Source organism: Mus caroli, chromosome 11 (genome assembly GCF_900094665.2).
Source record: "Mus caroli chromosome 11, CAROLI_EIJ_v1.1, whole genome shotgun sequence".
NCBI lineage: Eukaryota > Metazoa > Chordata > Mammalia > Rodentia > Muridae > Mus > Mus caroli.
The window spans coordinates 93,578,877-93,589,479 of NC_034580.1; the positions used below are offsets into that span (position 1 = coordinate 93,578,877).

At 51.7% G+C, this 10,603-nt stretch overlaps 1 protein-coding gene and 2 non-coding genes across 3 annotated transcripts in view; 2 read left to right on the forward strand and 1 right to left on the reverse strand.

The window, feature by feature from the left end:
* Window positions 1-670: 670 nt before the first annotated feature.
* On the forward strand, window positions 671-742 carry Trnac-gca. The gene has a single exon. It is a non-coding gene; the product is annotated as a tRNA-Cys (tRNA).
* A 1,684-nt stretch (window positions 743-2,426) lies between these two features.
* On the reverse strand, window positions 2,427-2,498 carry Trnac-gca. The gene has a single exon. It is a non-coding gene; the product is annotated as a tRNA-Cys (tRNA).
* Window positions 2,499-3,172: 674 nt separating this feature from the next.
* The window catches only part of Lasp1 (LIM and SH3 protein 1), a 39,684-nt gene continuing 32,253 nt past the window's right edge, over window positions 3,173-10,603 (forward strand). Inside the window, exons 1-2 of the mRNA XM_021176223.1 lie at window positions 3,173-3,388; window positions 10,289-10,383. Coding sequence (XP_021031882.1) covers window positions 3,320-3,388; window positions 10,289-10,383 — 164 coding nt within the window. The 5' untranslated portion in view covers window positions 3,173-3,319. The remainder of the gene's footprint in view (window positions 3,389-10,288; window positions 10,384-10,603) is intronic.

Here is a 10,603-nt window from a genome sequence, read left to right on the forward strand (position 1 = left end):
AGCTCACTTTGTAGACCAGGCTGGCCTCGAACTCAGAAATCCGCCTGCCTCTGCCTCCCGAGTGCTGGGATTAAAGGCGTGCGCCACCACGCCCGGCAGGCTTGAACTCTTAACTCTCTATCTCAGCCCACCTAAGTGCTAAGTACTACTCCCAGGCTCCACCTCAATCATTGTGTGTGTGTGTGTGTGTGTGTGTGTATGTACGTATGTATGTGTGTATGTAGTTTCTCATTTTCACTACTGAATATTTGCTTGTTAATTCACTGTGCCTTTATTTTTAGTCTGCCTCTCGGACACTAATATCGAGCAAGAATGAGCCAGAATCTGTTTTTGTTGAAGCTTTGTGCTGCCTCTTGACGGGGTCACCGAGTGCGCTATGAATTATCGAGAAGAATCTGGGCAGTCTGTAAGCTAGGGCCGCCTCTCAGCGGATGTTCTGATGGAAGTGGTGATTGATTCTGCAGAGAGCAGGGGACAGTGCTGCAAATTCATAATTGAAATTCACGGTTTCAAATTGTTGGTGATTTTTAAAATTTATTTTAAATGTATGTCTTTTTATTGTTTAAATTCAATACAATTTAGCAAAACGTTATTGGTTTTAAATGAATAAACGTTCGGTGAAAAGCAAACAAGTTATGTAAAAAGAAATTTGCAGCCTTCCACCAGCAGAGGGGGTATAGCTCAGTGGTAGAGCATTTGACTGCAGATCAAGAGGTCCCCGGTTCAAATCCGGGTGCCCCCTTGGTGAGTGTACTTGTTTTTCCTATAATGAGAACACTCAATCAGTTTCTCCACTCAGTTATTTCCAAATCCAAACTCTACTCCCCTAATTTTCCCCCTTTGAATGTTGAATCAGCATCGAGGCAGGCGGAAGGAGCAATCTCTCCTAACACAATGGCAAGTGAGGTATGGAATAAGGAACATTTTTTACCTAGTTTGTATCCCGACCTAAAAAGCTAAGGATGAGTCCAGAAACAATGTTTATAGTACTTGCCAATTTTAAGGTAAGTTACAGCCAGGTGTTGTAGAACATGCCTGTTAATCTCAGCTCTTGGAAGGAGGCTGAAGGATCAGAGTCCAAGAGAGTTTATGAGCAGGGCATGGTGGCGCATGTCTTTAATCCCAGAACTCGGGAGGCAGAGGCAGGCGGAGTTCGAGGCCAGAGTGAGTTCCAGGACAGCCAGGGCTACACAGAGAAACCCTGTCAAAAAAAAAAAAAAAAAAAAAAGAGTTTAAGATTAGCCTTGGCCTATATATCAAAATCAAGGCCAGCCTGGGCTACATGAAACTCTGTATGGGGGTGGGGGAGGGGACACGGTGTACAAGTTCAAGGCCCAGCGTCTGGGAACGGAGACTCGCTACTCTGGTATCTCTGCGCTTTGCCCCAAGCTCTGCTCAGTCCCCTTCCTTGTTCCACTCAGCAGAGAACTGTAATGGGAACTGGGAGGGAATGCATGCTAATATTCCCCTGGGGTCCTGGGATGACACAACCAGATTCCATGTTTAAAATATCACAGCCACACCCTGACACGGGCAGCATGCCTCTCTCTGTCTCTTTTCTTTTTCCTTTTTTTGGGCAAAACCTAGCTGAGGGGCCGCCCTTGCTTCCCTGTTCACACTTAGAGATTTCTTCCAGCCCAGATACCCTAAAGCAGCTAGATACCTGTCCCCTGTTGAGGATTTGAAACTTGATAGCGCTGTGGTAATATTCTGGTGATCCACAAAGAGCTGTCCTTGCGTCCTTGAATGATTTACCTGACAAATCCGCCAAAGAGCTAACTGCCAAGGCCTTCCTCGGCATCTACACCATCGGAAACTGGGGATGTTTTAATGAGCCCCCCCCCCCCCGGTCACTCTAGAGCACGCAAAAGTTGTGAAAACCACTGCATTTATTTATATTACTTGGCTTTGGGGTCTTGTTCTTTTGCAGCAAAGGGAGCTGACGAGTGCTCCTCCCGGTTTCACGGTCTCGGAGCGCTTTTACTCGGTCCACGTCACCAAGTCACAATGAAACGTGAGGATATAGAATAATAAGCATCATAGAATGAAACAAAAAAGGAAAAGGAAAGCTTAGGTTGGAGAAGGGCTATGTCCGCGAGTTTCCCTTTTTTGATTGACCCTTGACCCTCAACGGACACACACAGTCAACCTGGGGAGTGACCTTGGCTTCTGAACCCGAAGTGTGGAACAATCCAATTCAAATTCACAAGCGTACCATCGGCAGAAATCTCCAGGACTCTGGCGCTAGTCAAATGAAGTAGTCCAACTTCTGCTTGGCCCGAGGCAAAACGAAGGCTTTTCTGCTCAGATTTAAAACGAGGAGTTGCCATTATCTTTTTACCTGTTTTAACGACCCAGGGTCGAATCAAGATCATACTTGTATTGAAACGTATCTTTGTTGCCATTGAAGAGAGGAAAAGACTCTGAGGGGGCACCCGGATTTGAACCAGGGACCTCTTGATCTGCAGTCAAATGCTCTACCACTGAGCTATACCCCCGCACCGCTGCGCAGTTTGAAGCAATCTCTTTTCAGTCTTCAGATGCTGTCGCAGCTGCTACACAGGTAGAATAGGGGGCAAGAGAAAAGAATGGAAGAGCAAAGGCGGCCAAGCTGAAAGCAGAGGATGCCGGAATCCAAAGAATCCATGGGATAGCTGCAGCGCAGAGGGGCGGGGAGGGTGAACGTCCGGAGGTGCTGAGTCCAAAGGGAAAGGGACAGGTACCTATCTATGTGGGAGAGGATGTGGGCGGGAAGGGAACTAGCTGGGGGGCGGGACGGGGGAAGGGGTGGTTTCCCCGCAGGTTGATGCTGGGGACCCACTGGTTTAAGGAAAGTCCCCCAGTCTAGAGAATCTGTACTATCCCCACCATCGTCGGGTGCGTGGGGTTGCCCCCTCTCATGGGAAATCGGGCTCTGCCACAGTCGCGTCTGTTTCTCCAGCGCGGGAAGGGCCATGTCCCGGGCCCGTCCTCGGTCGCGGAGCCCAGGGGCACGTGCACCCCGAAAGCTCAGGGGCTCCAGCACTCCCGTCCCGCAGTCCTCCCTGGAACCCGCCCCCACGCAGCCCCACGTCGCCCGGGGAGCGCGCCTGGTCGCGCGCGCCTCTTTCCGCGCCCGAGGCGCGTCCCCGCCCCAGCCAGTGCAGCCCCTCCTCCCCACTGTGTTTATTAGGGGAAGGAGGGCGGAGGCGGAGGCCAGTTCCCCAGTTCCAGTCGCCGTCGCCTGCACAGTTGCAGCCGCCGCCTCCCACCAGCTCGCCCAAGAAAAGGGGAACGCGCGCGAGCACGGGCGTCCCCGCCCCAGTCTTTCCCCGGAACCATGAACCCTAACTGTGCCCGGTGCGGCAAGATNGTGTACCCCACGGAGAAGGTGAACTGTCTGGATAAGGTGAGCTCGGGTACTGGGCGCCGCGAGCTAGCTAGTGCTAGTACAGCTCTCGATCAGGGGAGGAAAGAGGGGCTGGGTCTTTGCGGGCTCTTCCCTGCGCTCCCCAGAGCAGGGAAGGAAGGCGGGAGGCGACTTGGGGTGTGGGGACAGACCCCAGTCTGGAACCTGGGAGGTCCAAAGGCGAGGTGGTGAGCAGCCACCACTGGAGATGGGTGGCCTCTGTGCATCGGGGTTAGGAGGGCTGGAAGGAAGGACAGGAGAGCACCAGGGAACCGGGTTCCCCCGGGTGTGTGCAGGAGGTTAGAGGTGCAGTCCCGCCCCCCGGGCCGGGAGTGAGAGAGGAGACGGCCGCTCCCTTTCCCCGCGGCGGCCAGCGCCAAGTAGGCGGAAGCGCGGGGCGCTGGGGGAGGGGGCGGCGGGGGCGGGGCGGAGGCTGGGGCCGGCGCTACCCGCCGGGCTTGGGCTGCCGGTAGCCTGGCTTCCTGGCTTGGAAGCTGCGTCGGGTCCTTCGTCCAGCTAGTGTCAATTGTGGTGAAAGGGATTTAGGGGCAGCGCCAGAATCTCACTGCGAGAACCCCTCTTTTTGAACGACCTGCTGGTCCCCTCCTTGCTTTTTTTGTGGTTGGGGAACCCGCAGACCTCCTTCATAGCTATCCCAACCCCCAATTCAAATTGCAAGCCACTCCGGGTGCTCCGCTGCCCAGTCGGAGCTGGGCGGGGTAGGGAGTGGGGAGGACGCTTCTTGGAGATCTGAAATTGTGCTCAGCCTGGAGACCGGCTTAGAGAACAAAGAGCTAACTTTTCAGAGCTGTTTTCTCCGATGGAGGGTGGGATTGGCCGAGTTCTGAGGAAGCAGAGGAAAAGGAGTTTTTTAAGAGGAGGGGGGGTAGCCTTCTGGAAATCAGCTGGCCCCTAGGGGCTCTTACGCATCCCCCGGCCCAGGCTGGACCCGATCATCTGTTTGCCATTACACTTTTGCAAGGGGGACTGAAGGGTAGATCTGGGTGTTTCCGGTACAGTTGGAGATGGGACCCTTCTGCCTTGCTCTGAACCCCCTAAAGTCTAAGACAACCCGTTTCTTCTCTTGTGACCCCCTCTGCAGGGAAGCCTTTTGGCTCCTCATAGATACGTTGTACCTGGCTCTCCAAGCTGAATCTGAGTTTATCTACTCCCACCTTTATGGCTGAACTGGACAGAAGCAGGCGCCTCAACGAGGCGATCTAGTTTTGTTGGAAAAGGATACTTTGTTGGGTACTTTGTCTCTCCGGGCTAGGGTTAGTTCCTTCTTAGGAACCTTTGGACATCCCCCGTACACCCTCCCGGTCCCGGTCAGGAGGTAGGGACTTGTAGTTTTGAAACATTTGAACTTTTTCTTGAGGAAAGAGATGTGGGGCTTGGCTAGGTACCAGGATAGGAGGAGCTTAAGGGAAGGTGATGGACTGCCCAGTCACTGTACCGGCCTCTGGACTTGTGTTTGGCACTCCTAGATGAAGACACCCCACCCCCAAAAAAGAAACCCTGACCTAACATGAGGGTCTTTATCGTCCCTGGGATCAGATATTTTGAGCTCTGCATTTGCAGCACTCTGGGCCAGCAAATGGGCTCCCCTTTTGATCCCCAGTAATGAATGGGGAGGGGCAATGAATGATAGAAGGATTTGCTAGCTTGGGGGTTGGGAAACTTGGTCTTAGTCCCAGGTCTGTGCCCATCAACTTTATGAATGGTTCTGGGCCTCAGTATTCCCTGTCTGTCACCAGATGGGTATGGATGATGTCATTGCCTTAGAGGTGGACAGTGCAGGGAGTGTGGTCAAGGCTGGCCATTCCTCTCTTTTCTGTCCCGCATCCTTGTAAAGACCTTCAGTGCTGTGTGTCACAGGGAAGGGGGTGGGGATTTTATGTGATAACTTGTCCTTGCTAGAAGAGGATATTTAGGTCGGGGTTGCCCTGGGAAGAGGGAGTGGGTGATTTCTTCCTGGTTTTAGAACTCCCCCTAGCGGAAGTGGCCCTGGAGAGCCATCTGCCTTCCACACCCTTCCCCCACCCAGACTGGAAAATCCAGGTATTCTGTCTCTTCAGTCCCTGGCCTACAGGCAGTAGGAAGCTAGAACTGGAACCCTGGAGAATGCTGGGCAGAGACCTGGGTGTGGGCAAAGTTCAATCCCATAGGCATGGTTGCTACCCAACTTTCCAAGGCTTCTCTACAGTCAGGGAGAATCAACTTAGACTGGCTTGATTTACTGTGGTCCCCGATGGCATGCAGCCTGCCGAGGCTGGAGCGCAAGCTGTTCTTAATGCGCAGCCCTTTCTCCTGCTTGAGCCTTATCTCTCAAAGGCATAAGTGGGTAAACCTTGTCACCAGTGAAGGCCAGTCTGTCCCCAACCCATAGAACCAGCGTGCTCTGCCTGCTGGATAGATATGCAGTGCTGACGAGGTGTTTGAGGAAGGAGGGTGAAGTTTGTTTCCCTAGAGGGTTTCTGGGATTAGAACAGGAAAGAGAAACAGGGTGACCTCATTCATTTACAAATATTTATTGAACACTTACTTTATATCCAGTGACCTACACTGTTGAGAATCTTGCCACATCTTTCTCTTTCTCCCTCAGCTTTTAAAATCAGGTGGGGAACGGAAAGGAAGGCTAGGGACTTGGTCACTGACTTTGGAATGTCCAGTTACAGAGGGCTTCCTGCCCTGAATGGCTCTGTGAATGTACAAAGTCGGTGTAGCTGAGAATAACATTTTTGGTTTTGTTGTTGTTGTTTGTTTTATTTTATGTGGATGGATGTTTGCCTACATGTGTGTCTGTGTACCATGTGTGTGCCTGGTATCTGAGAAGGCCAGGAGAAGTGTTGGATCGCCTGGGACTGGAGTTGCAAAATCCTGAGAAGCCACCATGTGGGTTCTGGGAATGGAACCAGGATCCTTTGGAAGAGAAACTTTTTCTCTTAACCACTGAGCTGCCGGTCCAGTGCTCCCCCCCCTCCCCGAACTCCTGGCCTCGGGTTCTTGTTGTTGACCGGGCCATTCATATTCAGGTACTACTGAAGAGTACGGAGCTGGCCAGCCTCAGAGTCCAGAAGGGATAGCTATCTGAGCCCTATAAGTCAGTGTGTCCAGTCTTTTGACATTGGGACATGACATTGCCATCTACAAAGTTCTCTATAGAGAATATACAACCACACTGCACAAAATTGCAAAAAAAAAAATTTTTTTTTCTTAAAATATTTTAAGTAAGTTATAATGTTGTAATATTGGGCTACTTTCTGGCCCCACCCAATCCCTGACTTTGGTTTGGAATGGGAGGCTGATGGATGGGATGCCCCCCTCCTTTTAGCCAGATTTTATCTTTCTTTTTTTAAAATCCTCCTACTACCTCAGCTTCCTAAGTGCTGGGATTATAGTCATATGTCACTATGACTTACAAAGTGGGTTGTTTTTTTTTTTTAATTTTTTTGCGACAGCGTCTTGTATAGCCCAGGTTATTTTTGAATTCCCGATCCTCTCTTACTTCCGCTTCCCAAGTGCTGGGATGACAGATGAGTTCTGCCGCCACATCCAGTTTTGCTTTGGCTGAGGGTTAAACCCAGGGTTTTGTCCTTGCCTGTTAGGCAAAGCCCTTTACTAACTAAACTACTGTCCTAGTTTCCAAACTTCTGGCTGTTTAGGTCTTCTGCTGGAATATTTGCCAAAAAAAAAAAAAAATTTTTTTTTTTTAATTTATATTATCTTTTCCAAAAGTGGGTCCTACTCAGGCAGCATGGTGGTATGTATCTTTAATCTCAGCATTAGGGAGGCAGAGGCAGGAGGATCTCTGAGTTTGAGGCCAGAAGCCTAGGCTATATAGTGTAGAGCTACATAATGAAACCCGTTGTGTGTGTGGTGGTGGGGAACTGTGTCCCACCCTTCCTCATCCTGTCTGGAGGAATGTGTTGGGTGGGATCCTGAGACCTGGCGCTCTGGGAGCCTCAGGTTATTAGAAAGGAATTGTGGAAGTGTGAGCGAAGCCTGGCCTTTCTAAGCTGGAGACCCTGAGTTAAGTTGATAACCTGGTCAGGGTGGTGCTGGTGTTGACCTTAAAGAATGAACAAACCCTGACCCTAGGCTACAGGAAGGGAGGTGTCCCATACTCTAGCCCTGAGTCACCGCCACCCTGGGGAGCGGATGACAGGCTGTAGGTATAGAGACCTAAATGAATCTCCTCTCCTTAGAGTGATGGAGTAACAGAGTCCTTGAGGGGCTTCTGTCCCCCACTGCTTGTTTGTCTTTCTGCAGTATCTGTTTTCCAAAATGCATTCAGGCAGGTGAGGGAGGGAGAGAGGGAGGAAGGAAGGAAGGAAGGAAGGAAGGAAGGAAGGAAGGAAGGAAGGAAGGAAGGATAGATGTCCTCTGGTACCTGGGGCCTGACTGAGAGGCCTGACAGACCTGTGACTATGGAATTTGAGCTGCATGGCTCTAGGTGTGGGTCGCTTCCTCAGTCACAAGTCCTAGGAGTGTGTCCCTGTCCCGGACCTTGTAAGCAGGTCCACTCTTGATGTGAACCGAGGCTCTTAGAGTCCGGGGAAGAGGGCAGACCCTCTTGGGATAGTACTATTTTCCCTCCTTAGCAGCATCCTTCCCTGATACCTGACAGAGACAGGATGAAGTTTCTCTTATCCTGGAGTTGGTTCCCCTGCACTACTGAATGAATGCTCATTTCCTGTCCCCCTGAAGGAGTGGCTTTCTGATTCTCTTATGGTTCCCTGGGGAGATAACAGTTGTGACCCCTCTTTACACAGTGCCCAGCGGACCCTCAACCATTTCTGGTTTCCATTCTGCCCTTGATGGATGTCCATCCTCCCCAGTCCCAGACTGATGTTATCGCATTGAGAACACTAGGTCCCTAAGGATCCCTGGGAGTAAGCGGCTAACAGGAGCAAACTCTTGGGGTCAGCCTCAAGGGTGGTGTGTTGAAGTGCTGGGTCAGTCTATATACTACTACCCTCTTTCTCCACGTGACTTGGCTGGAGGGTGAGGGTCTGGCCATCTGCTCAAGATCTCTTTCCTGATCCAGAGTCAATCAATCAGGAGGTGGCCTTGGCGGTCCCTAGGCCTGGGACAGTGTATTCCTGCGAAATGTGTGCGTGAAAGTGGGTCATGGTCTGGATTCTACAGAATGTTTTTCCTGGCGGGGCCCCTGCGGGGGTGGGGGAGGCAGGGGCCCAGGCAGGGGCATGCAGGCAGAGGCTGCAGACTAGCTGGTGACAGAGTTAGGGCAATCTGCCAATGCCTCCCAGTCAGGGGAATCTATGGGGAAAGGACCACCCTGTTTTCTTCTGGGGGTTTATATGTTGGGGTTATGTGCCATCCCCAAACCGTAAGGATTCCGGAAGTTACTGAGGGTGGGGGTGGGGGCAGTGGCTCTAGGATGGGTCCAGGTGGGGGTGGGCTCAAGCTCAAACTAGCCAACCCTTCCAGGTTTACAGCTGGCTTTCTTCCCAAGAGTGGTTTCCTCTGTCGCCTTGTTAATATTCTCTGCTAGATTTTTTTTTTTCTTTTGGGTCTCCTTGATAGGAAAAATGTCCCATTAGAGGGCAATTGCCCCCAGAAATAGCCTTGATGTCCGGTTTGGGGTCCCACTGTCTGAGCGTCCTTTCTTCTGGCCCCTCCTCCAAGTGAGTCTGAAGCTCTCTTAGTTTGGGAAACATGTTTTAAAAATCACCACTTTGGGGGAGTTCTTTGACAGATGGCTAAGAATCAGTCTTAACTGCTTGCTCAATCAAGCACTTTCTGAGGTCTTCTCCGGGTCTCTCTCTGGCCTCTGGCTACCTCCTTTGGGGGTCAGGAGTGTCTCCGTTGACTGCTGAGAAGCAGGCAGAGACACCTTGTTAGCCTAGATTTTTGGAATGGCGTTAGCTCACATGGTTTCTCCGTCCCTCCGCCAAACCCCTCCCCCCCCCATTAATCTTGATGGTTCAGTTCTAGAACCCTGAGTTTACTGGGGTCACCCCTCAGTCCCATATAGTCTTGTTGGAGCTCAAGCTGGGCTCTGTGTCCGCCTCCAGCCTCCAGCACCTGCATGGAGGTGCCAGGTGCTTTGCCAGGGGCAGAGGATTTCTCATGAATCTTTAACAGTCCGGGAGGATAGGCAGTATTCTCTGCAGTCCGTAGACAGGAAGTAGAAACAGACTCCCAGGCATGGTGTGGGCAGACTAAGGCCAAGGTCATCTAGCTCTCTGGGTGGGGCTCTCATAAGCACACACCTGTGGTCTAGCTGCCGGGCTTTGAAGCCGAGCTCTCCTGCCTTCACCGGTGTCTCCCACCCTTATCCAGCTGTGGGTGGGAGAGACGGGTCCAGACCGGATATGGGTGTGGCAGAGGCACACCCCAGTTCTTCTAATCCCAGGTCTCTTGGGAAGTGGGAGCCTACTGAACTAGAACATCTTGTAGGGGAGCTGAGAGGGTCAGAGGCATTTAGAGGGGGCGATAGATGTACCCTGGTCTGGGCCTGTGTACCAGGGGCGAGGCTCTCTTCCGCAGGCTTGGTGGCAGAAGGACCAGCTCTTTCCATGTGCTGCTTAGCAACAGAGTGCCGCTTTGCATAAGCAATGAGGCTCATCCAGTTCTGGGCTGGAGTGGTCTGTGGAGGTGGAGCTGACCTTTCTGGGGGCTGCTACCTCCTTTTTAAGTGGCTTCTCCCCTTTACTCTCAGATCAGACCCCTCTCCTGACAGCTAAATAACTATCTGGTGGGGCACGGGGAGGGTCGTGTCCTGTCATTGGCTGTCAAAGCTTGTGACCTGAAATGGCCCTGTTCACCAGGTGTTCTTACAGTCTTGGTGTGGGACCCGCGTGGAGAACTTGGATACCCATCCTTAGGGAAGCTCTGTTGTCTAATCGTTGTCTTTCGTTTGTCTCCACCCAGTACTGGCATAAAGCATGCTTTCACTGCGAGACCTGCAAGATGACCCTGAACATGAAGAACTACAAGGGTTATGAGAAGAAGCCCTACTGCAACGCGTGAGTTTCGGGGACACAACAGTGTTGGGGGCACCTGGCTTCCCCCCCTAGTTATTTCCCCCTCTGATAGCCCAAGGTGATGTAGGAGCATATGCACACCCTGCTTGATATACTGTGACCACATTGCCCCTTCGTAGCAGAGGACTCTTCACTGTCCCCATTTTACAGATGAGAGACCAGGCTTGGAACAGGAGGGGACTTTTTTTTTTTTTTTTTTTTT